Source organism: Chroicocephalus ridibundus, chromosome 4, assembly GCF_963924245.1.
Source record: "Chroicocephalus ridibundus chromosome 4, bChrRid1.1, whole genome shotgun sequence".
Taxonomy (NCBI): domain Eukaryota; kingdom Metazoa; phylum Chordata; class Aves; order Charadriiformes; family Laridae; genus Chroicocephalus; species Chroicocephalus ridibundus.
Genome location: NC_086287.1, coordinates 80,922,759 through 80,949,830, shown reverse-complemented (window position 1 = coordinate 80,949,830; position 27,072 = coordinate 80,922,759). Strand labels below are relative to the sequence as shown.

Genomic DNA, 27,072 nt, shown 5'->3' with positions numbered 1-27,072 from the left:
AAGAAAATTAACCATCAGAAATCAGTAAAGAGACTAGCAATTAGCTTATAGCAAGCTGTTTCTGACTAATTATTTTTCCACTTTAGTTTTCCCAAAATCAAATTTATGATTTTCCCTTCATTTTATATAAACAGTTCTAGAAATATCAGCAATCATACACACCATGTGCTGGCGTTCAACGCAACACAGGTTGTAAAAGCAATATTTCCAAATGTTGGAATCACATAGCCAATCACATAGGCTCAGAACATTTAATACATTGGCTACTTTTCATAGCATTCAAGGACACATTGACAGATGTGCAGTATGAAGTTACAGTGTGATTCGGAGTCCAAGGCAGTTATTTGAACATTTTAAAAATACTTGCAGGGCCACGGTCTGGTTTCTTGGTAGAAGACTCATAACTTTAAGTTCATAAAAATTTATTGTTTATTAGTGACCCTTCCCCCCTCCCCGCTCCCCAGTAATTACATACTAAAATTTTGACTTAGAAAGACATTAGACCTAACTGAACATCTACATTTTAAGATGTTTTAATTAGAAACAATAAAGTTAACTAATTAGAAAAAAAAAAGAGAGACACAGCAAAATAATTGCTATCATAAAAATCTCAACTCTCGATACACCTATGAGAGCTTATGTTCAGACAGTCTAAGCAGTGTTCATCTAGTGACTCAGGCTAAATTTAAACTTGGTCCAAAATATTTATCTGGAAATGCTGACTGTGATGTAAATCAACAATGGCATAAACAAAGTATGTGTGTCTATTGTCTAGCTTTAAATAGATGATCTTTATTGGTACCCAACTCTATCATTCGAGTCTATCAAATCATTTCTGGGTAGTCTTTATCAAGTCCTTTTACCTCTCTTGGTCTCAGTTTCCAGCTATAACAGTTTTTCTCCATGGTTCGGTTCATGTATTTCAATTGTAAAATCTTCAGCATAATGACCATATTGGGAATAGTGTTTATTCAATTGAACAGTACTATCTGCATCTCTTGACTAACACATCTGAAACGCACTTCTGAGAAACACTGAGTTCCTATTTATTTTTAATTGAGCAGATTAACGCAAAGAGAAGTTACTTTTTACTTCCTTCACTCTAAGTCAAAAGAGTGAAATCCTGTTCAAATACTCCTTTTCTTAAGTCACAGGGTATAAATCTTTCAGTTTGAGGATATGACATTTTTAGAACAGGTCTCTTACTGGAAGAGCCTGCTTTGGAAACACTCACCTGAACTGCCATGCTCCATAAAATACACCTGACGTTAATCTGTTCAGACAAGCCTATTATTATTAGCTTCAAGATTATTTTCTTAAGCTAGCTGTTCAAGAGACCTAGTGACAAGTGTGAGTCTGTATTACTAGACACCCAGTAGCCCTATTCTAACACAGGTCACCACATTTTCTCCTCATCTTTCAGGCTATCTCAGAGCATGTATGAACAGTGACATCAATGGTAGGCAGTTGACTAGACCATTTGCAGACATCCCTTCCAATCTTGGCCACTCTGTGACCTCGATACTTCTGGGAGCAACACATGCTTAACGCACACGCAGAAGACACCTGAAAATTTTGTATTTACTTTATCCATAAAGCACATGCAGACCCTTTGGTTAAAGTTTTATACTGCAAATTTTTGCATGGATTATATGAAATTCCTGGCCTAACTCAAAATTACTGAATTAAAAACTCTAAGAAGCTGAGATTCCTACATGATGATGCGTTATTTAAAAACGGCAGCAACATTACTATGTGAAACAGCCTAGCTTACATCTCACCAAGAGAGATTAGTATTATCTTTGTTCTAGTTAGTGGATTTTAGGATTATAAAATCCTTACACAGTTAGCCTTTCATGAAGCATTGTTAGGGATTAAAAACATCTTTATGAACATGTTTTCATATAATGAAATCGTAACAATTCAACTTCATTTTACCCAGAGCACAAGAAGTGTGCCAAGTAAAAGCTCTGTTTTGAGGGTTTAATATTGGCATGTTGAAAACGGGTTAGGCAATAAACTAGCGAAAAGATTCTCAGCTCACAGAGGATTTTTTCTTCTTTTTCTTTTTGTCAAGCACACTTTAAATCACCTAAGCTGTTTATAATGATAGAGTTGCCAAAAATAGCCCAGCTAAAAATCATTGAATTGGCTGCATCTGTTACAGAATACAAAGAACCCAAAACATTGTGGAATATTAGAAAAAGGTCTTAAAAAAAACCTTAAAAGACAAGATGTAAAGATGGTGCATTCTGGAGGTTTGTTTTTTATTTTTACACAAAATTCAGTACATCCATCTTAGGTACAACTGTATCTTCATATTTGTGAATAGTAGCATTGGCTGTGAGTAAATTTTATGATTTTTTCAATCAAAAAGTACTACAACAGCATCAAATCTCATGATTAAGTCCTTCAGACAACAGGTTTTCAGCACACAGACTACCCTCCTGCATCCTCGTCAACGCCTCCCTCCAAATTAATATGGTTTTACTGTGTACCAGGACTGATTCTTAATGAGGTTTTGTTGCAACTCAAGAATGGTAGTGTGGATGAATATTGAGTCGCAAGAATCCTCTCATCTTCGCTAGCTCTACCTGAACCAACCAACAGGTACTAAGACTCCAGTGAGTCCATTGAGAATAGCCCAATACGAGCGGCACTCCGCTCTCTGCTGGTGTGGTCAGGCCGTGCTGCCCCAGCTACGCCAGCAAGGCACAGAGCTATCTAAAAGGAGGAGCATTCAGCAAGTCTGAGGAGTCTTCTGCAAGGTCTGTCCAGAGCCTGTCACGGGACCCGCTGTGTGCAAACTGCAGTAATATCAGCACCTTATTTTGGCCCTGTTTGGCAGAGTGCATTGAGAACCACGGTACTATCAGTACTGCACAGACAGTTACCTACACTTGGTTTTTTGGTTTGCCCCCCCCCCCTTTTTTTTTTAATTATATCAGCTGACTACTTCTATGAGTCACTTGCCCAACTCTGCACAGACTAACACAAATTAAAGGAGACATGGCGAGAGCGCTAAACAGGTATCTTTTGGAAGAGGCACAATGAGACTCAAGGTGCAATTTCATGCTTGGTTAAAGGCAGGCTACAACTGCTGCTACTAAAATAGGAGTCTGCCTTCTCTCTATGCTTACATTGGCTCTGGCAATCCTGAAGCTGCATGGCCAGTTGGATCAGCTTAATAACTCAAGTGAAAATGAACTGTGCTCCCCCTCAGCCCCAGTTCCTGAGCAGTTACTATAGCTGATGTGGGGGAGCTGCCGTAAGTGTGCAGACAGGATCAGACGATGGGTGGCTTTTCATTTTGGCAGCAGGCAGTCTTGGAATAACGTCAGTCATGAAATATCAGATATCACTGATAAGATATTATTTTTCAGCAACACATGCCTTGTTCACAGTTGGTCCAATTTTCACAGGGACAGCAAAAAAACAATTTATCATTCCCAGCTTAGAAGAAAAACATTAAAGAAAATAATTCTATGGTAATATTTTCTCCAGTTCTCTTCTCAGAATAACTTATTTTCCTCGCAGTTTTCCTCAGGTTGCTGTAACATAACACATATTTCAGCCCGAGGTGTTATATCTTTGCTGTTACAAGCAAATAAAAGTCCGGATCTTTCTAGGGGGAGTGCTTCTTAGAAGCTTCTATTCACATCTTGACATATGAATATAGATGTGAATCTATAATAGCTCCCAGCACTCTCCACACAAAGATCCTGGCTTTCACTTCTATTTAATAGAGGAATTTCCATATATCACTAGCACTAACTGGAACTTTCTCGTTATTCTTTAGACTGTTAGCTGTCATAAAAATCTTTGTGTACTCTTGCAAAAATTGGTCAATCTGTGATTGATCAACATAAGCAACTTAAGACTTCCTACCTTTACGTACCTGTGAGTTTAGATTTCAATATATTCGTCTTAAAATGCTACCTCAAATGCTCACCTATGCTGCCCATGCCACTAAAACCAAAATTCCAAAGGATTTATAGAACTAATTTTGTGTTAGAATTGATTATTACATGACACTGATTATGGTAAACAACCGTATAGTTAATTTTCCAGTTGGAATTTCCACTTAACAGCTTCATGCAGCAATGTGCCAGAACTGAATATTAAGGTTTGACTATGCACTAAAGCAATTAACTTAATCCCCAACATTTACAGGCATATTAATTAAATTTATGGATTCTTTCCTTTCTCATTCCCATGCTACTAAATAGGAAAAAAAATAAGCTTTCCAAAGCTACCATGTATGAATTGATGTACATTGCACATCTAGCAGAAGATAAAGCACTTCAGAATTCATTTAGTGTATGAAGAATTTAAGTTCAGCACAATATTTATATGTGCTTAGAGGTATGAACCAGGTATGTAAGTGATAAATAGATTCATTGTGGTAATCAAAGGCTATATTACATTGTGTATTTCACAAAAAACCCCCAACTAAAAGTCACCACCATCAAAGGAAGAATACAGTTTCTTTCCCATAAGAAAAGCTGTCTCCAGTACTTGTTTGTGAACACTGAATTATAAATAGATTACAGGATTGCTCATATAGTAATAGAAAAATAAAGTCTCCTGTGCTGTTTTCTCAAATCAGTCATAGAATTAACTACGACAAAACAGAATGAAGTCATATTGAAAGAAACAAGTATGTATAAGTCCAGTCTTGAAAACATTCTTCTGAATAAACTATAATATAAACTATTTCAGACTCAAGATGAAGAAAATGCAGCAGTGCTTCTGATTCAGCTACAAACTGAATACTATAGTACAGCGTCATGAAAAACAGGAGACCATGCTGGAACAGTGAACACAAAATTATTCAGAACAAGCATGACTTCCAATTAAATTATCATCAAGGAGTAGAAAACGTTATTGGGTTATTCATTTTGGCAGTTATTTTTTAAAACCCAGAATTTTAAAGCTGTAGATATTAAAATGAAATAATTAAAAATAAAAAAGTCATAAGTAGCAAAGTCATGTAATTAATGAACACAACATTCCAGAACCAGCTCTTTACAACCATCAATGAAATTTACTGAAAAATTAGAAGGAAATTGCAATGCATTACATTGTATACTTAGTGATAAATATTTTTAGGAAGGTATTTAACACTTTTATGACTTACCAGCAGTGAAGTCATTATTTAAATCTATAAAGGCATGAGAGTGCGGTATGTACATTTTACTTTGAGTATCCAAAGCAGCATGCCACGAGAAGTTCCTACAGACAAGAATGAAAAGCAATATATTTCATCGATGCTTAGGGACTGTTAATCACGATAACCTACCTTTATAAAAAAAAACACAAACTTGTGAAACAGAAAGCATGTTCACCCAATGCTGAGCTAAAATTACTACTTAGCTTACAGTATACTAAGTAACTAGAGTAATTGCTTGAAAGGTTCTGCAGAGGATGATTCGTAGCAGAGGGTCTCCCATCAGATTTTTATTAACTGTCTAAAGCATCTTTTTTTTTTTTGTACACAAAGTATCACTACCCACAAAGTGAAATTTGGTGCCTAGACTTCAACTCTTAAATCCTGAGAAACTGGGTGCTGTCCTCCCCACTTTCCTCAAGCAGTTTTATTATCAGTACTTTTGAAATCTACTTCAGGTTTAATAAAGATGAGAAAAAATGGCCATCACATACTGTTAAAGCAGCTCATGCCTGCTGCACGTAGATGGACTTTATTTTCAGTCACTTAACAAAAAAAACCCAAACAACCGAACAGGACACGAATTAAACTCTCACATTATGATGGACTACAGGCTAATTATGTCATTTCCCAAGCAGGTGATAATTTTATTTATTTATTTCTTTAAAAACCTACATGCCCTGCTGGTTTCTGTTCTAAAAATGACTGAACTTCCAGCAAACTTCCCTATTAGCAGCACATTTAAATGTAACAAATCCTTCAAAAGTCACAGCTGTTGAATCATCAGACATATTACTTTCAGAACCCTTAGCTGATACGCTCAGAAAAATCTCCATGGGCACTGTACATAAGCAAGACAGAGACATTACTACTCTCTGGAATGACTTTGTTTATTCCAGTGACATTACATACGTATTACTAAAGTCAGTCTTTTCTGTGACTCATTTTATGGTAAGGAAAAAAAAAAAGCTTCTGATTACTTCCTAGAGATCATAAATAAATCTTAGCAATGTTAAAAAGAATCACTTAAAGAAATACATAATCATTTTCTATAGGTTTTGATATGTATTCAGTTTTGAAGATAGCCAAGAAGGTTAGTTATACAGCTCTAGTATAAACACAAGACCATTTTAGATTAAAAACAGAAAAATGCTTTTCTAAGCAGATGACAAAGCTGTTTTCCATGTACAAGACATTGCTTATGCTGTTACCTATAGCACTCAGTCTCATTTTGAGCTATAATGACTATGTTTATTTGTATCCTAATGCTACTGAAAGGCTTTCTTCAACAAAATGAAACAAAGCTCTCCCGTTTTTCCGTATCTTCAAAAGCTCATAAAATTTTTCTATATATAATCATTGCAAGGTGTTCAGAAACACCCTTGTGAATTTGAAATCTCTGTTCCATAAGCCATCAATTTAAATAAAAGTAATGGTGATAAAATTCAAGTTGGGATCAATGACCAAAACCATACTGCCAAGAAGGGTATAGTTTCCATTTACACATTTAAATGTTATTTACCCCACATCACTTCTGAATCATCTTGGAGGAAAGAAAAATAGCCAGGTAGGAACAACACATATAGATTTGTTAAATCCACTGGCTGGGGGGGGAAGCCTTATTTAAACCTTTCTTAAGGGCCATGGAGACGCAGGATAGAAAGCTGATATGTTGTTGCCATAGAGACAGAGTAATCATCTCATTGATTTCTCCAGTGGTAACAGACGTCTTTTGAAACAATAGCTAAAGAAAGCCACACAGCAATGCAAAGACTTCCTAACACACTCTTTCTTTTAAAATAAACTTAAGTATTGATTGTATGCAAACATAAACCAGCTGTGATTTCTCCTGAAATACAGAGTTGCAAGTTTCTATGTTAATGTTACTAAAGAACATTCAAGACAATCCTATCAAATTCCACTTAAAAGCTTAAACACAGCAAGTTTGAAGACATTTCCATCTTCTAACAACTGATTTAAAGGTCCAGTCCTCTAAGAAAATACAAGCCCAGTTCCTAATTTTCCCAATTATGCATTGGAAATCAGTCAAAAGAAAATAGTTCAGAAAGAAAATGTCAACAGAGTGGCTCTCATATCATCACAAAGCTAAGAACAATGTATTTATTTTGCCATTTATAATCCAACTCTTATCCTAAAAATGATTTCTGCTATCTTCTGAGCATGTTCTTTGACAACTGAGAGAAAAATCTCTAAATCAAGGAAAGAGTTCTAATTCACGTATACTTCTTTTGAGGCTTCTTTCTTTTTCAAAGAATGCCCAAACCCAAACTATCAATGAAGTTCTTCCTTACAAAAGTCAAAGACTGAATGTATGCTAAGTTCAGTTTGACAAAAGTCACAGGAAAAGATGCAGACACCCATTTTTTTAGTTGGTTTTTTTTTTTAAAGTTGATGCTGTTCAATAATGAAACTTTCACTCACTCAGAGTCACACCAATTTGTGTCCTTGAATACACGATCCTAATATTCCTCAAAAGTCAAAGTTTTCTTTTTCTTTATGAGATTACAATCTTCAAAAACATTAGCAGGAAAACTGAATAGAATATGAACTGTCCTTCTCCAAGGTCCAATAGTGTTTTTAACAAATAACTTACAACTAATTTTCAAAAGATAGCTTTAAAGTTCTTTGGCATCTTGTCCAGTATTAGAGACATTGCTACTTCTTAATTTTTTCTTCTCGGCTCTTCTGAGTAGAAATCCACTGCTCCGTTATGCTTTGATTTCAGTATTCATACCCAAAACAATCAAACAAAAATAATCCTTTGCATAGACCTCACTTACCAGTTAAATATGCCATTAAAATAATCTTTTTTATCCCAGTATTTTGCTAGGAAGTCTCACTCTAGAAATTGCAGGACTAGCAGAAACTTTAATAATGAAACTTAGTCCCCTTTAGTGCAATCTCATAAGACTTCAGTCAACTTTTATTTGCTGAAGAGTGGCCTTAGCCGCTCCTTAACACAACAGATGCGACACGGAGAACACCACTTGCACCCACACTTCTATTGCTAAGGTCACCTCTGCCTTGTTTCTTTATGAATCTCCTCCCACAATAAGCATACCAAATATTTACATTAATTTATAGCTTAATACCCTTACACTTTGCATTTCCTGTGCTTTTGATTTCCCATGTTGCCTAACCTTCCCATTACAATTAATTTCCTAGATAAATGACAGCTGCATTTTTTTTTTTTAAAGTTTAACCCAAACTCTTGCACATTTTCCTTTTACCATCCCTGATATTATAAGATCTGTTACGTAAGCTAACAGATCTGTCACTTCATCTATTAGATGAAATGTAGCTTAAGAACTTTGGTTTGTGTTTTTGTACAGCACAGAACTCCATAATACAGACAATAATAAATATAACAGCACACTAAACAAAGGAGACTATAATTGTTCCAAGAAACAATTATCCTATTTCTCATGTCAAGTAATTTCTTTCTCAGTTCTCATAGAAAGTCTACTTCCCCTATAAAACAACTACTTGCTCTATAAAATAACACTTTAAAAATTAGATGCAGATTGTTATGGAATGTTTAAAGATACACACTGAAATGAGAGAAGATTCATATATTTGCACAGTTCATCAGACGTGAGTCTTATGCCTCTTTAATAAGAACAGAGTGGATACACAATGAATAAATTATCGAAATTCATGCTAATAAACAAACCCTTAGCTTACCTGCCTATCAATATCTGTGGCTTACTTGAATCACTCGTGACACCAAAGACGTCAGGAATCAAGTCTCCATTAAAGCTGAAAATGCAAAACAATTTCAATATTGCCTTAGTCATTATAGGAGTTGAAACTAACTGTTCTTAAATTAGCCTGTATTTGGTTAGCATTTTCCCAACAAGCAATGAAGAATTTTCAGATGTGTAGTCTTTTCTGAATTTTGGCTCTTGTCTGAGCTGCCAGTAGTAGTACGATTCTTTCAGTACTTTACACTATGCCATGCATTTGATTTTCCAGCTATATTTCCCCCCGTCTCTTTTGTTCAGCATTTCACACAAAGGGAAGTGCACCATGAAAGGGATATTTGCTCAGTCTGATAAGCCAGTGAGCTTTTTGTTTTACAAAATTCACCAAAAAAAAAAAAAAAAAGAACGGCTGTTTTTCTGTACAAAACAGAGCACTGAAATAAAAAAAAAAAAAGAAAAAGCTTTTTTAGTGGTTTTTTTTTTTTAGTTGCTATTGCCAGGACGATACAATATACAAGATTTGTAAAGATGACTTATGTTTCATCATCTTTTGTTAGACCAGTTGACATTACACAAACCACCCTGTTCTTAAAAGATACAGATCACGTGTTTCAAATTTCAGCATTAAAATATATTTAAGTTGCTCTTAGTCACCATTATAAATGTTGTTTTCTAAAGAAGTAGGTCATACTTACTCCATTACTAGAGGCTCATCATGAAAAGTCTTATTTAACATAGTTTTATGGTTCAGATCTGAAAACAGAAAATATTCATTTGATTAAATTACCAATATGTCATGACATTTAAATTTTTAACTTAGATATAATTCTTCTATTAATATACAACCATCAATTTTATGATTAAAAAATCAGCCACCACTGAGCATAAACAACTAAATGGCTTCCTGAAATTATGCAGGAAAGGTGCTGAAGCTTCTTCTCTCTCCACTAAACTCTTCAACAAGTTGTTCTAAATAGACCGTAGTGAAACCTGTTTCTATATATGACTGCAGTCACATAGACACAAGAAATCAGAAACAGTTGGGATGAAGACACTCTAAAACTTTAACATTGTGCATAAGACCTCTGTTTAATGTTTTGCACTGTAAAAAACATTCTTATTCATATACACTGACTGTTTCAAATAAAATTAGAGGTAAACTGCCTATATGGGAAGTGAGGATTTTAAATCCTAATCTGATTATCATCTCTCACTCTTCACTTTTACTTGTAATCCAAACTCCTTGACACATCATCCCCGTTTCCTTCCTCTCTCCCTAATGTTTGTCTTTCCAGCTTCCACATTTCATATGACGGTACCCTCCTATTGACTTGTCACACTTCCATTACCCAAGGAGGCACCACATACCTTCCCAGTAGCCTCACTACATATCAACCATTGCTGGAATTTTTAACCTCTGACTCCTTTTCTAAGCCCCATAAGCTTATTTGTGCCTCTCCCAATACTTGTTTATTCAGAAGCAAGACAGCATAAATAAATCCAAATCCTTCACGTTCGTCCCAATACTACAGATTCCTATTCTCTTAACGCTTGATCCAGTGCACTTTCCCAGGTCACCTGTTTCACCTCTGATTAAAGCCAGAAGCAATGGTATCTAAGGTCATCACGTGCCTCACCTGTAACTATTCTATAACACAGTTGTTTATAATAGTGATTACTCTTCAGCAGTTTTTCTGGACTTAAGAGTATCTTCTTTCGCTTTTCTGTCTGTCTTCAAACCCTAAACTCTTTGCAAAACCCTTTCCTAGCAAGGTCAACAGAAAACAGAAGAGACTTCAAGAAGTCACATAGTCCATAACTTTACCCTAAGACAGAATCAGCTGTACCTAGAACACCACTAAACGATTCTTGAAAACTTGATTCTAAAGTTCTTGAGAACTTCCAATGACAGAGACTCTAGAAACTTCTTTCCTAAAACCTACTTCAGTGTATCACTGGTTTAATAGAAATAAAAGTGTTATATTACTGCTGGTAAGTTTAGGTGTGATACTTTCAAAGTTTATGTACTACACTTTGTAACAGATTCTGAGCACATTTTAAATTCAAGGTAAATCTTTTGAGATCATCTTTGTGAAGCTGATATCCATAATGGGGAAGCCATGAGAAGTAGATCTTCAGGTAGTGGGTTACTGTCCAACTGTAATATTGTCTGGTTATGTCTCTTGCATGATATAAAGTAAGAGATTTAGCTTTCTTCTCTTTCATTAATTACCGAATGCAGTTTAACAGCAAGATAGTATATGGGTGCAAAGATGAATAGCTGCTAATCCCTATTTTAGTTGTAAAAACAATCACTACACTTTAAAACAAGTTATAACTTTCTGACAATACTTTGAATTATTGAAGAGTCTAACAATCTTATTAATAAGCAGTCTCAGCAACTCACCCAATGTTTGGTTGTGCCCCCAGAAAATAAACACTGAAAGTTCATCTCTGCCGTGATTTTGTGCCCGAGTAGTCAGGAGGACATCCATTTGTGAATCACCATCATAATCTCCAGGAACTACACTGGTTATGGTAACACTGAGTGATCTAGAAGTAAAAAAAACACAAAACAACTACATGCAAATAATTGTACAAACGTGTGCATGAAAATTCAAAATATTTGTGTGCTCAAAGGCTTGTCTTTTAGTCCCAATTATTAATAGTTGGTCCAATACAATATTTTCCTTCAACAACCTAGTTTTAAAGTCCTTATCTATTGCAGAAGTAACTTTAAATCAAGCATTCTGCAGCCTGTCTTCCTCCAAGAAAGGATGACATTTTTAACTCTAAACTTCAGCTAACAGGCATTCTTCAGCCGTATCTTGTTTGTTAGTGCTATCTAGACTTCATTAAATCCCTTCCATTTGCTGTAGATCCAGTGTTTCAGAGAGCAGGATCTTTTGGTTGCGTTCCAAGAGCAAGAGCACAAAGCAACAAGAGGAACTTCAGCAGGAGTCAGACAGATAGTTAAATCTTTTTAAAGACGTCGTCATCTCCTCCCATCTTCTGCCACATCTTACCACTCCTCCCTACATTTGTTCTTTCGATCTTTTTTTACTTGGTTACCTGCCCAGAGACTCTGCTTTACACAAACATGGATCATTCTGTTAAGAATTAAAAGCAGATAATTTCCAATGCACTAGAACAAGCTCCTTCCAAGACTGGAGGGAATAACAAAAGATACAAATACATAGAACAACAGAAGATGAAGCTGAGCTATAACAGCAATTTAACTTTTAATAGACATAATACTATTAGTAAGTATTCTTCATAAGCAATAACATATCCAGTAATACTATTATGGTTAAAACTATACATATACATGTACATAAACACACAGCTTGTTTTACATTTATTAAAAATTGATGCTTTTTTTTTAAAGCCACATTTAAACTTTAGAAAGGAACAGATCGCTATACAGAAATATCAGAACACCAATTCTCCATATCTCTTTCTAAAGAGGATGATATTGGCTGGATTCCGTCAGCAACTAGAAGAATTTCCCTGAAAACGTGTCTTGGGACAGAGACAAATACTACCTCCCAAAAAGACTTAACCTAAGATATGGAATGATAGTTTGCTTTACGAGGAAATGAAGTCCTGAAAAAATAAGTCAACTGCAAAAATGTTCCAAAACATGGGCATTTTTAATACTAATTAGAGGACAAAAAAAACAAAGCACAGAAATTCCATAAGAGGGTGGGAAGTCACACCTATTAGGTAACAACACAAACGACAAAACTCATCTCCACAAATTCCGATCTGACCCACAAAATCCAAACCAAAACATAACAGGAAATTAATCAGGAAGCTGGTCAAAGAACTGGAGGTCTAAGGGCAAGTTGACCACCACAGCCAAACAGCAACAGCACAGACAATTCTAGTCACGTTCCCACCGACCGCAGAGGTGCACTTCCAAGAAAATCGTCCGCTTACATTGTTTCACCATCGCATGTCAATACTTACTTCATTGGTAACTTAACACGGGGCTTAAAGTAGGGTTCCTTTTGGTCAGCCAAAAAGATAATCAACTCATTTCCTGCAAAAGCAAGTAAGACGATGAATAATAGAGGAGGATTGCAAATGGTTTATATACAAAAACAACATTTAAAAAGCTATGCCACAAATAGTCATTCCTCAGAGTAGCAAAAACTTTGAAAGACTTCCCATACAACTACCTCCTCCTCATTCCAAAGGAAGCAAAAGGAGCACTTCTTCAATACAACCTATAAATCTAATTGCATCTCAAAGGGATGCTAATTATCAAGAATCTTCTTTGGGGCTCAGTGTTAGACTTTCTCTCTGCTATTGTTATCACATCGCTTAAAATAAAGTTTCCTATAACGAGTCAGGAAACATTACATGTGGAAAAGCAGTAGGCATCAGTTCCACACAAATAATTAAAGCTTAAAAGCTAACTCACACGAATTCTTTTAATACTGTCTCTGCCATAGCAGGATCTGATGCTGCTTCCCAAGTCAGCTGACAAAAGCACTTTAAGTGAACCTCACAGACATAACCTGGTTCCTTGCAGCATTTCCTCATTAAGAGGCAATGATACAAGCCACTATCATTTAATGATTTCATGAAAAACTAAATAAATTCCCATATTTCCTGTTGCACAAATAATTGCAATGCAGGGAAGAAAAATAAGATAGACCTGAACAATGAAATGTATTTTCTCAGTAAACCACAATACACACGCTCTTACTTGTGCAAGTAAAATAATAGTTCATAGCTGATAAAAAAAAAATTTTTTTATTCATTCTTTATTATATGTGTTTTCTGCATTCTCCCAGAAATTCACCTGTAGCATCCCAAACTGCAAGAACTAGGTTACCTAATCGAAAATAATTCTGCGGCTCCAAACCTGAGCTACCACAGTATATTTCAAGAGCATCATTCTGTGACAAAGTTCACAGCTGTGAAATAGCAGAATGCATGCTTCCTGGCTATGAAAAAAAAAAGATAACTCCCATAAACATATTTGCCAAGGAGAATATGCCAACAAACCAGTAAATGAAAACAAAACCTGTCAAAATGGGTAGGGACGACTAGTGCAGCCCTGCCTGGCAAGCTAATAGAGCCTGGGCTGCACTACATGTTCACAGATGATTGAAAGAGTTGGCACACAGTAAGATGAAGAAGCCTGCTGGCTGCTTAAGCTTTTGATAATAAAGCTGTGGGTGACTGCTAAAACTTGTAATTCTGATTTCACACTATAGACTTTCACCTGCCTTTTTATCATCTACGTGGTACAGTAATGATGATGATGAAGAAGCAAATGTGTTTTTACACATACGAGGTTCCAAGTCAATTATATCACTCAGAAATGAGATTTTATGGTCACTAAAGATAAGATTTGCAAAAAAATCAGCTCAGTGCTCATCAATAGTCAAAACAAACTGACTACTGGAAATTATTAGATGAACAGAAAATAAAATCACTATGCCACTATATCAATCCACAGTGCACACGTCCTTGATGCTGTCTGCTGTTCTTGTCCTCTCATCTCAAAATACAGAAGGAAAAAAAATACACAGGAGGGTGAAAAAAGGGAATAGTTTCTGTACAAACAACAACTACATAGATTAGAAGTCTTCAGTTTGAACATCTGAGTGAGGATACCACAAAAGTTTTCAAAATTCCCCAGTGAAACGTAGAAGGTGAACATAGGAAGGATCACTCACTGCCCTGTACTATTAGAAGAGGCATCAAACACAACCAGCTGGTGGTAGGTTAAACAGGCAAACAGCACGAGCTTCCCTGCTTAGCCCTGTTGTGCGCATACACGTACAAAACTGATAAGCATATGCACAACTCCATTTGTTCATATATTTTAGTGTCAGACTAAACCCAGGGTCCACTGGTAATTTTGAATTGCTTTTGCGGCAAGATGCTTTTGGATGTAGCTCACCTCCTGTGTTTAGCTACTTCACTCTCTTACAAAGCTCCGAGTACAAACTGATTTTTCTTTCCAGTATCCGAACACATGAAACATAACTCTCATAAAGTAATTCAAAATTGGAACAGTAACATAAATACAGCAAGAGGCCCAAGACATCATCCCAGTTTTCTTATTAAGGGTCAGGATTATTAGAGACTAGGCTTCTTTACCAGATCACTATTCCTCAAAGTCCAGTATGATCTCCAGTGCTTCGGTACTACTTAGAATTGGCTACCATTTATTCTGCTACTTAGAATTCTATTTAGAACTGGCTATTACTTTTTGTTTAGAAGGTATTCTGTGAATTTTTCAAGCTACTTTTTGTCAAGACTTAAATTATGAAAAATGTTGTTTTCAAGTATGTTATGTCTGGCTCATTTTTACAGAGAGTATCAAGCAGGAAAACTAGAGCTGTGCAGAAGCAAAGAAGAAACCGTAAGTCTCGTCTTTAAAACTTTTAACTATTCACATTTTTATATGCATTCATCTGAAACATAAGAAGGTAAAAATTAAATCTCTTATCATCGAAGTTCGTTTTAAATCTAATCTTTCAGGCCATTTTTCCAGTAGATAAGCCAGTGGAGCATTTTCAAGAAGCCACGCACTTAAGTATCTCAACTAGATGGGAAATTCACTCATGCTTTACCCAAGCTACTTACAGAAACATTTCTGAGATTGAAGGAATAAAAAAGGTGAAATTGAGAATAAATTTATTATCTTTATGTGTAGCTTCAAGCGAATAAAATAAGCCAAGATTAACATCTGCAAATAACAACGACCACTCAAAATAAGCTCTTATTTGGGGTCCCCCTGTATCTGAAGCCCAAACAGAAACTCATGGCAGATGACAGCTGTGGGGAACAAATTTATCTAGCCTTCCGCTTTAACATCGTGTTCAAGGTAGGATAACGTGCAATTTGTCCTCTTTACAACTGTGAAACATTCATCCCTGTTTCCCAAAATATTGTGCAAGCGGGAGCGAAAAAACAACTTGTGACCACTCACTCTGTAGGGCAGTCTTTAGATTATTTCACAACCATAAATTAATCTTTAAAGAAAAATATTTCTTGCCCTATATGAAGCCACATTTTAGTGCAAGTTACAATTATCTTTTTCCACACAGAAAATACTTCAGTAGTGAAGGGGATGTCAGTTTTAATCTTGACCGCAGTGGTGGTGTCCACTTGACCGTAGTGGGGGCCCTCAGCAGCGCCGCAGGCCCCGAGCACCGCAGGCCGGGCAGGGACAAGCCGGGTGAGGCGCCCAGGACCAGAGGGCATCTCGATGGTCCCACGGGAAGGGACCCATGAGACACCCAGGGGGACCATCGAGTCCCTCTCCCCGCGGGGCCATTCCCACCAGGAAAGCCTTTCCCTACCCGCCAACAACGGAGAAAGCAGCTCTCGCACCGGCAGCCGGTGCCCTCCCCAGCACACCCCGGCAGGGAGGGAGGGAGCCGGGCAGGGTGGCCCGGCGGAGGCCCGTCTCCCACCGCGGGTCGCCGCCGGCCTGCCCGGTCCCCGCTCATCCCAACAGGTAACCGGGAACGCGCCCGGGCCACCGGCGCTCCCAACGCCGGCTGGAAAGACCCCTAGATGCTGCCCGGGGACCCCCACAGCGGGACCCGGCTAGCTGCGCCCCCACCCCCCAGTAGGGCCGGCAGCCCGCTCCCGTCCCCGCCGCGCTCACCACCGCGCAGCACGAACAGGTCCGTCTGCTTGTCCGAGTTAAAGTCACCGAAAGCCGCCAGGGTCCCGTAGGCCTCCGCCCCGAAGAGCTGCGCGGTAACGTTCTGGAGGGCCCGGCCGGGCGCCGCCAGGGCCAGCAGCAGGCACAGGCAGAGCCCGCGGCGGCCGCCCGCCATCCTGCAGCGCCGCCGCCCCCTCCCGCATCACTTACGGCAGCGCCGGGGTGTGCCCGCCACAACCTCCGCCTCGCTTCCGGGATTGACCCGGCGGCTTTGCGACAACGGCGTGATGGCCCGCGCCGAGGCTCTTTACGGCTGCCGTGGGTAACCGAGCGGAGATCGGCGCCCGCCTGCGCTGAGGCGGGAGCCGCTGTCCCGGCCGGAGCGGAGCGAGGGGAGCGGCGGGTCCTTATCGCCATGGCGGCGGCGGCAACGTCCCCGGCGGCGGCCCATATGGCTGATGTGAGCTGGAAGATGCTGGAGCTGCGGGCTCGCTGTAAACGTTCAGGTCTGACCTCTTGGCTTGCCCTGAGGGGGGCCCCGGGGCCCCCTCAGCACTAACCGCCCCCTTGCTGCTCTTCCCTCCCTCCCCTCACCCGACCCGAGCTCTTGTCCCACGTATTCCCTGTGGCTGTTTTCGCCTCCCCCGCAGCTTGGCGAGTCCCTCACTGCTGTCCTGGCCCGCTTGCCCCGGTGGGCCCCTGCTGGGCCCTGTACGGCTGCCCTGGGGGGCGTCGCACGGCCTAAGGCTGTGAGACGCCCCCCAGGGCAGCCGTACGGGGCAGGCGGGATCCCCGGTGTAGCAGGGCCCCGTGGCGGAGCTCCAGCACGGGTGTCCCGGGCGGGGCGAGAGTTTCGGATGATTTCACAGGTGGCGTTTGGTAGCGGGGCTGTAAAAGGGAGCCGTGCCTGGTGGTGCTGCGGCGGCTTCGCGCCGGGCAGATGAGGCGTTCTAGAATTGCAGGCGCTTTAGGCTAAAGGACCGGCTTTTGCCAGGCTTTCCCTTGGGTAAAGATAATTTTTTTTTTTTAACGTGAGAACTTCTTGTTCTGAACCTAGACCGCAGCTACGTTCTGGCCTAAATGAAAAGGAGGATGCTTACCTAGTTGGCATAAATTTCCAAAATTCAAAAAACTCGAATTTTAATTACTATTTTCTTTTTAAATAAAATGCAGTCTTAGTAGGGCTCTAATTGTTAATGTTCTAGTGGGAGCAGTTTTCCAAGTGATCCCTGGGGTGTTTATTACGTGTCATATGTGCTTGTAAAACTCAAATCAGTATTTCCTTGTTTGCATATTTGATTGGTTCTATTGTGGTAATGACTGATCAGACAGTGTGAAAAGAAAACAGGGCTTTATGAGGGCTCTCATACAGAGAGCTAATTGATTAAAGACTGGTCTGATTCATGTGGCTTTAAAAATTCTACTTATGTATAGTATTAATTTGCAAAATACCATGATTAAGACTATCCAGTAATCAGTTGTTACTTTGTGGACAATTGTGATTACACGGTACTGTTATCTGAAAATTGACCTATAAACGTAGCTGTAGAGCTCCATAAAATAAAGTCTGGAACCTGCATGTTTGGAGTATGTGACTCCTGAGTCACAAGGCAGCGTGCTAACTTTGGGCTTCCCATGTAGAACCAGGCCCTGTGACTGCAGAAGGCATTTGGAAGATTTGAAATGCTTTTCCTAACTGCTGCTGCCTTCGACGTTTTTGTTAAATGTATCAGAAAGTGTCTTCAGTAGTGACAGATTATTATTGAAGTTCACTTCTTTTCCTGTTCGTAGAGATTTTGTCATTTATATAGTAACTGAAGAAAATTATTTACTGAAAAAAAATTGAGATTATTTTAGTTGAAATGCTTTTCTGATAAAAGAGTTGATTTAAAAATCAAATTTTATGTGTAATCTTTCAGGTAATATTCTTACCTAAAAATGAAAATCATGTCTTTGTTTCTCTCTAATTTACTCTTGCATCTTTAGAAGTATGTTGAAATTTGTATAACTTCAGAGCATTTATACTTCCCTTCTGGCACTGTCAGGAAAAGACATGGTCGATACAGTCATTGAAAAGTGGCTGAAACTCGCCCATACTGTTCTGAATTGGCTGAGGACTATGCTCGAGTCCCAGTTTACAAACAGTACTGTTTGCTTTGGTTTTTTTTTTTAGTATGATGCTTGCAGTAAGATATAGTAAACATGGAGTATAGACTTACGTGCACAAATTGCATGAGTGATCATGTTTTATAGCTGACAGCAAAGTATCATTTAAGGCCCTATCCTGTGTGAGGTAATCCATCTCTTCATGTTTATGTATATTAAATTATGAATTACATTTTTCCCAGTAAAACAAATTTTATTGAGAATTTTTTCTTTCCCTTCCTTGAGCAATAAAATACTGTTTCATTTGTTGCTACTGTGATAATTAACAGTTAGGAGCAGATTATAAGGATATTCAGTAGTTGGCCAGTCTGTAACCCCTGACATTTTGGTTACTAGAAAAGATATAAACTTCTTTAAAATTTGGGAAAAATTGTTATCATAGTTAGAAACAGTATTTCTCATTTTACTGGAACTGGAAGAAGTTTTACTTCAAGTAACTGAGATATTCAGTACCATAAGCAATATATATGACTGCAAGAAACATCCTAGTGTAAATTTCACATGGGATAAAAGCAGCACTATGCATAAGCAGAATTTTAGCTACCCGTGCTTACTATTACTTAACGCTTTTTTGGTATGCACTAGTTAAATCAGTATTTTTATTTAATCTTGAAATAAATAGATTTAATTCAGCACCTCTTGACATTAGTAGCAACTACTTGACAACAGTAGCTACTGTCTAATGTCAAAAGATGGACTTTGTATAGACTGTGTCATTTTACTCTATTTTGTGGAAGTAAAAGCAAAATAAACCCAATTTTTAGAGTAGAAGAAGGAAACATAAAATGTGATGAAACTTCACTACCCTTTGTGCTGTGCACTCTGTCATGTTAATAACTCCACTAATACTGCTTTCACTTAATTTAATGCTGGTTGCCTTTAACATTTACTAAACAGTTTTGAAAATTGCTGTAGCTTAGCCTGAGACGTTTGTGATTAGCTGCACCAATTTGAAATGGCCAATTTGGATGATGACAGAACCTCCTCTGCGCATGCTTTTTTAAAATTTGGTAAGTGTGCAGTTCTGTGTATTGTTTTTGTTTGTGGCTATTTAACTCAACAAAAAATAATTGTGTGTTTTGTGTTTCATGCAGTGTTTTGTGCCAGCAATTTTTTAGCACTGTACAGTAGAACCTAAAAATTTGAGCTCTTTCAGTGAAAATTTCTGAAAATTGGAATCTACTTAGATTGAAATCTACTGCTCAGATCTTCCAATTTTATTTGTGTTTTGTGTTCTAGTAAGTATTTCTCAGTTTAACAATCTCTGAACTGAAATTTCTCTTTTAAGATGATGTTCATGTGAAAGGTGCACTAAGAATTGTGTTAACATTTAACTCCTAAAAACCCCCAATGTGACTGATTTAGAGGGAAAAAAAGTAAAATTCCCAATAAGCCATTGTTCCAATGGAAGCAAAATAGAGCCCCCTGGCACAGCTTCTCTTTAGAAGGTAGACTATATGAAGTTGTCAAGACCATTACTGTTTTAGCTCAATGTATTTTGAAAAGGGAGTGGAACAAATGTGTCTTTATGTGAAGCTAGCTGATCTGGGGAGAACTGTATGGGACTCTTGTTTAGTCTGTGCTGGAACACAGAAGTGGTGCAAGTGCTAATGAGAGTTACCGGTAAGGGGATTTCAGCTGTCACTTGCTACCACTGAGTCACTTGAATGGCCCAACCCTGCCTGTGGCATTTCTCTTTTGCCTTCCTTAATGTCAAAGGACATGTGAAGTGTTGACATTGTAATAAAAAAAAATACTCTTTCCTAACTGTTATATTGATACTTGATATTCCTGTTGCTATGATGCAAAATAAACATTTTTATTAGTTTTAAGAGCTATTGTTTTGAGTTCTCAGAAATGGCAATGACTGCCTTGAATATCCTGCATGGTTTCCTGCCTTGCTTGTAGCGTTGACAAGGCTTCTGTGGTAGACCTTGGTATTTTGGTGGTTTTTTCTTTATGTGAAGCTCCTGTATACTGGCATCGTGGTCTGTTTTATTTCTGATATTCAGTAACTTCTGTGTGTTGTTAGTTACTGTAAATCCTGAAATCAGTAATTTCCATTAAGTATAACATACTGTAGAGAGAAATCACTTCAAATAATTAGGAAGTAGAGAAAGGACAGAATAAATTGATACATATTTTTTCTTTTTCCATGAAATTCTAATTGAATTAGCTGCACAGTCTAACACATGATTTTTCTTGATAAATGGTAGTTGAAAAGTTTGGTCACTTTAAAACTGTTTAAATGAAACTATTACAAGGTTTTACTTATTTTTACCTGTGCTGCTATCATCACTTAACCTAGGTAACACGTTGTGCTTTGTGTTTACTTCTAATTTTTCTTCAGACAGAGAAATACCTTAATACCTTTTTCTTCTTCCTCCCACAGCCCCCCTCCTGGGGTTTCCTTACCATGTTTTCATTGAATAATAGAACAGTTCAGTTTGGAAGGGATGTTAAGAGGTCATCTACTCCAGCCTCTTGCTCGAAGGAGGGTCAGCTATGAGATCAGTTTCATCCTGTGCGTAGGGATTAAAAAACCCCACCAGCAACAGCACAGTTGGTACATGTTACGTTCATGGAATCAGAGTTCAGATATTTATGCATGTGAGAAGTGAATTTTCCTTCCAGTAGAAGTGCTTCTGAAAATAATTTTCTGAGATCCCCTTGCTCAACTACATGAGATCGAACTTAAAAGCAGATGTATTTCATGGCAGAAAACTATGAGAATAAACTGTATTGTGTCCAACAGTGTTGGATTAATACAGTACTGTGTTAAGTCTGAGCTCAGGAGAGATTGCAGGAGAAGTCTCAAGGGAAAGGAAATGTGATGTTGGGAGGATATGATTTGTTCATGTGGTATCATTTCTTAAACTTTGCTACATGAAGAAATAAAATCCTCTTTGATCCCAGTGACTTCTGTAAAGTGAAGATGTTATTGTCCATACTAATATTGGGTAATGAAAGGTGCTGTGATCTGAGATCCAGAACTTTTTCATGTCTCAAGTGTTGGATTACATCCAGAACTAGTGTCACGTTAAAGGACCGTGGTCAGTTTTTATTCTCGTCAAATCTGGAAAGAAATCTGGTATTCACAGGTTTTTGTTTGTTTGTTTGTTTGATCTGTCTGATTTAATTATGCAAGTAAACGTTTTCTTTTGTTCTTCTGACATGTAAAATGTTGGAAATAAAATTCTTGCCATGTTGCTTCCATTTGTTTGTGATTAAACTTCGGGGGGGTGTTTGGTGTTTTTTTTTTTAAAAATTCTGTACTTTGAGAAATTTGAATAATGAATCCTTGTTGAGATATACAAATCTTTATCCATAGCCTAGGTACACAGTTCCATTCTGATGCCTGTTTTTCTTTAATATCTGCAATTGCAGCCATCTTCAAGGAGGTGTTCGTTTTCAAAGCTTCTGTATATGAATTTGGGAGCAGGGTTTCAAAATGTTGGCTGCAGCTTTAAATCTAAACATCTAGGCAGTTTATAGCTCTTCCCTGAAGAGCAATTAATGCTAATCTCGAGTAAAACTGGAATAAAAATGAAGTGGATGGGAAAGTACTTTAACATCACGATGACATAATGTTCTCAGCCTCCAGAGGTTGTATATACATAAGTATTTACACTGCTAATAGCTTACCTCAGAGAACTTCCCTTAATTTCCTTCATTTTTATATTCTGCTTAGAAGAGATAATTAAATTGTAAATTTTTCCTGGAATTGTTGTATGTTTGAGTTTCATCTGCTGGATAATGTTTTCTTTTGAGTTTCCATGTCTTAGCTAAGTCAGAAATAGCTTGTCTGTTTATTACCGTAGTTCTACACTAGTAATTGATATCTCTGTTATCAGTTGTTGGGCTGTTTCAGGTTTCTTCCTGTTCTCTAATACTTTGAAAGGAAATTACTATCCTTCTTAGTAATTCTTCAACTTGAAGAATGGTGAAATCATATTACTCTGGAACCTGTAAGTGGTAGAAAATGAAAGGGGATTCATTTTTGATTCAAAATACGGATATCGTGTATTCAGTCAGTGCAATATCTGAAGACAAACAGGGATTTAATTTGACTCAGGATAAGGATTTTCAATGTTCTCTTATCAGACATTAAATATATTAATGCAGGAAGCAACAGTTTGATTTCTTATCTGTTTGGTTTTTTTAGTGATTTTGAAGTAGTTATTGACTTGCAGCAATCCATTCTGCTGTAAGGAAATAATGGGCGTACTTCATTTGTTGAGGAAGAAAATCTGAACTACCGTGTACGCTATTTAAATTTTGCATAGGGTTGTTATACTGCTATACAGCTGAAGAAATACTAAATCCACAAAATACTTTTTTTTTTTAATATTCTTTCCTAGCATATGTACTTATTTACCTAAAAAAAAAAAACAACTCGCACTGTGTGGTTACAATGAGGTGAGATACTTATGAAAAATAGTATTTGAAACTAATGTCCTCATTCCGTTTGTTTTGAATGCCAATGTACAAACTGAGAACTCCAGACTACTATTTGCATATGTCATTCTTTTATGTTTAAGTGTTGCAGAGTCTTGCTGCTGTCATTTTTATCTGTTTTAAAACCTATTTTAAATATATACCTGCAAATATCTTTCCATGGCAGATTTTTGTCTTGCTGAAATGGACTATCAAATAGATTTTGGAAAAGAGTATAGATGGGCTTTTTTTAGCTATTCTAAAAATAGCTTCCACTGCGTTATGGTCTTGCTACAAAACCACACGGAAGGAGCAGCTAGCTACATGTTTGTCCTATCTGTTTCTTGCTTTTGATTGAATTGTGATGCTAATGAAACATAACTTACTACAGGATTTGTCCAGAAGAATGCTGTAGACACTCAAACAAAACATAAACTATGTAGAGCTGATAAGGGATTAATGAAGAGTATGTGAAAAACTTGGATTTTGAGTGTTCCTTTAAATATTTTTTCCTACTTGTAGTAGGACTACTTCTAAGGAATATTTCAAGGCATAAAACTTTAATTTTTGCCAATTTTCTTGAACATTGAATTCATTTCACCTTTTTGTTTCATCAAGTCTAATCTGGCTGCTTGAATTTATTTCTGCTAGTAAAGTTTCAAACATGTAAAAGGATATATTTTGTAGGTACTGATGCTTTGACATTTTCATGCTGTTTATTCTGTTCAGTCATCTTTCTGCACTAAGTTGAAGTATTTGAATGCTCTGATACAGAAGAATATACTTTTTGTTCATGATAACTTTATTTTGTTTCTCTGTTGGCCACAGAGGGTCACAGGTTGTCTGGTAAGTGTGTAAATTAGAGCAATGTTATTTTAGAAACTTTTGATTTGTGTGTATAAGTGTGCGTGCCTGTGAATGCTCAACTGTTTTTCATGGTGCAGTGCTGGCATTAACAGTTTCTGCAAGAAATAAACATTCTGAACCTTTTACACACACAAAGGACAGTGTACTATGTATGTTACACAGTTAACAAATCTATGAGTAAGAATCTTAATTTTGCCTTTGAAAATCTAGTAAGTAAATATTTGTCATAAATTTGCTACTTTTTATGCAATAATTCACTTACTGAAGATCTTTTTTTTCTATTCATGTTCTGTCCTACTTTTACTGAATCACCTTATAAAATTACATTTACTACAGGTCACTGTATTGTGTGCTTTTGCAAGATAACAATTAATAGTATAACGATATAAATTAAGAATCTTCTAATGGACAGGAATTCCTAGGCAAAAAGAAGTAGAGAAATAGAATTGCTTTGAAAAATTGATTTAAATTGGGTTCAGAATGTTGATTTTTAAACAGAAGATACAAAAGGTGTGGTATATTTCAAGTTTTTCTTTTCCATTACAGAACAACTTCATTTCTTTTAGCTTTGTCTTTTTAGGCAACTAAAATAAACTGGGGTCTCTCTGTTTCCTTCTCAGGCTCTGTCCTGCTATTGTTTGTAGCTTAACCTCTCTGAGGAGGAAAGGAGAGGCTGTAGGGGAAGCTCAGAGATGGTGCTCAACATCCCCAGAGAATCCATGCACAACTGACCCGCTGGAGTGTGCCCAAGAGGGGTCAATTTTTTTTTTTAACTACTACAACTGCAAAGCAAAAGTAATGCTAATTTGAGGCTAATCTTGAGGGGCAAGAAACTTTTTCCAGTTTCCACCAGAGGACTTGAGCCTTTGTCACCACTCCACACGCATTCATTTCGTTTGGATGAGAGTCCTGCTTATGGACAATCTCTTGTCTAATGCCTGGATATAGGCAACTTGCGTAGGAGCACTCAGCTGCATCCTGCCAGAACTGCTTGGCTGGCTGGGCTTCCCTGGCAGTTCATTTCTCCAAGCTTTTCAGAAGTACAGCATGCAGTCCGGAAAGGGGAAATTCTCATTCTTCCTTTTACCGAATGGCTCTGTGTGAGATCTTGCCATCCAGAACACTGAATAAAGCCAAAGTGATTTGTGGAAAGAAAGCAGTATGTTACTCTAAATTAGAAGTTGGAAATGGCTTATCCCAGTAATTTTTAAGAAATCTTTTCTTTCTGATAGGTAGCTCGTTTAAGCTATCAGGAAATGGGGCTTTTCAGGTGCAAATAGGGAAGCAATCAATATGTGGGATACTGAGAAAGAAAGATCTGGATTTGATAACATGGTATTTCTCTGGAATATAGGTAATTTGGGGGCTTTGTCTGTTGGAGAGGTTGTTTAAGCTTTGGTAGTAGGTGAGAACAAGCCAAGTTGTTTTTTTGATTCAAGACATGAAATCAGCCAGACTTATTGTGGTGGTGGATGAAAATGAGGTTAGGATAGCTAAAACATTAGTAGTGAAAATGTTCACCATTTTAGAAGGCAGGTAGGAAAGTAATAGTTAAATTTGGGCTACTTTTGTCCCTCTTCATTCTGTTTTTCTACATACCTTTAGGAATTCTGTTCGTAGCATACTTAACTTCTAAGAAAATATTCCTAGAAAATTCTTAACATTTAATAGGCGGTCTTCAATAATTATACATTTATGTAGTATTGGCTGTAGCTGAATATCTACAAGGCATTGGAGATCCAGATGGAGGACTTGTTTGTGTGGGCAGGTACTGTAGAAAAAAGGTGTATAAAATCTACTGTCTGAGACTATAGAAATTACAACTCTTTTTGTTTGAAATAAAATTTGATGAATTGTGCCTTGGTACAACAAATATGAAAAAAATCATATTGCAGGATTTTTTAGCAATCGTAGAATTATGAAACTAATTCTGATCTTGATTTTGGTTTTTCTCTTCTTTTTTTTTTTTTTTTAGGTTCAATTTATGAGCCACTTAAAAGTATTAACCTTCCAAAACCAGAAGGGGGAAGTCTGTGGGATAAATTAGATAATTATTACAGAATTGGTAAGTTAATAATTGTTTCTACCAGCAAAGATTTTCAGTGTAACTTACTAAAATGTTTACAGTTATGGTTATGACAGTGATTAGCTTTGCCTTAAAATAATATCTGCAGTCTTTATACGGCTTTTTATTTTCTGAGAGGTATAGGGTTCTGTCATTACAATTCCTTTAAGATTCCTGTGATAATATAATGCATGTATTTGGATATTTCGTACATTGCTTGAAAAATCATGGCCTGTAAATAGTGTTCAAAATTGTCACCTGCATTTTGTCAAATGGTAGAACAGATTTTGAGTTGCACTTGATAACCACCACATAGCCTGTCACTCACCCCCACCTTCCCTCCCCAGAACGGTAGGGAGAAAAGGAGGAGAAAGGAAAAAAAACCTCGTGGGTTGAGATAAAGACAGTTTAATAGAACAATAATGGAAAAGGAAAATAACAAAAATAATAGTAATTGTTGTAAAAGAACATACAAGACACAAGTCAGTCTTACCGCCCAGTGAATTGGTTGCTCAGCCTGGCCTGGCGGAGATCACAGATTCCTTCCCTTCAGCCAGCTCCCGTTTATATACTGAGCATGACATCTATGGTATGGAATATTCCATTGGGCACTCCGCTGTTCTGTCTGTGCTCCTTCTCAGCTTCTATGGGAAGCTGAAAAAAGTCCATGATTAGTATAAACGTTCACTTAGTGACAACTAAAACAACATGCATTATTGACATTCCTTTCATACCAAATCCGAAACACAACAATCACTAAAAAAAAAATTAACTCTGTCTCAGCTGAAACCAGGATGAGAAGTTAATTTTTGTTATTAATGGTACCATAATGTATTTTTGTGCCAAAACTTTATCTGGTAGGTAACTCATTTCAAGCCATATTTCCTGTTTTTCTTTTCATTATGAGATCATTTTAAGCCCAAAACTTACACAATTAAGAAAGCGATTGTTCTGGGTGTTGAGGGGGGTTGTGTTATTATAAAGTCCTGCCTGTATTCTG

At 37.5% G+C, this 27,072-nt stretch overlaps 2 protein-coding genes across 7 annotated transcripts in view; one reads left to right on the top strand and one right to left on the bottom strand.

Annotated features, from left to right (window-relative positions):
• ITFG1 (integrin alpha FG-GAP repeat containing 1) overlaps positions 1–16,772 on the bottom strand; it is an 86,009-nt gene extending 69,237 nt beyond the window's left edge. Inside the window, exons 1-6 of the mRNA XM_063334437.1 lie at positions 16,538–16,772; positions 12,868–12,940; positions 11,303–11,448; positions 9,591–9,648; positions 8,876–8,950; positions 5,141–5,235 (exon numbers count right to left, since the gene is read on the bottom strand). Of these exons, the coding sequence (XP_063190507.1) occupies positions 5,141–5,235; positions 8,876–8,950; positions 9,591–9,648; positions 11,303–11,448; positions 12,868–12,940; positions 16,538–16,712 (622 nt within the window). The 5' untranslated portion in view covers positions 16,713–16,772. The remainder of the gene's footprint in view (positions 1–5,140; positions 5,236–8,875; positions 8,951–9,590; positions 9,649–11,302; positions 11,449–12,867; positions 12,941–16,537) is intronic.
• A 119-nt stretch (positions 16,773–16,891) lies between these two features.
• The window catches only part of PHKB (phosphorylase kinase regulatory subunit beta), an 83,178-nt gene continuing 72,997 nt past the window's right edge, over positions 16,892–27,072 (top strand). For 2 of the 6 annotated variants that reach the window (XM_063334431.1, XM_063334432.1), the window contains exons 1-2: positions 16,892–17,043; positions 25,983–26,072. In XM_063334431.1, the coding sequence (XP_063190501.1) occupies positions 16,953–17,043; positions 25,983–26,072 (181 nt within the window). In that variant the 5' untranslated portion in view covers positions 16,892–16,952. Of the gene's footprint in view, positions 17,044–19,600; positions 19,714–23,968; positions 23,987–25,982; positions 26,073–27,072 lie in introns of all 6 variants that reach the window. The other 4 variants (XM_063334434.1, XM_063334433.1, XM_063334435.1 and 1 more) reach the window with 4 other exon arrangements.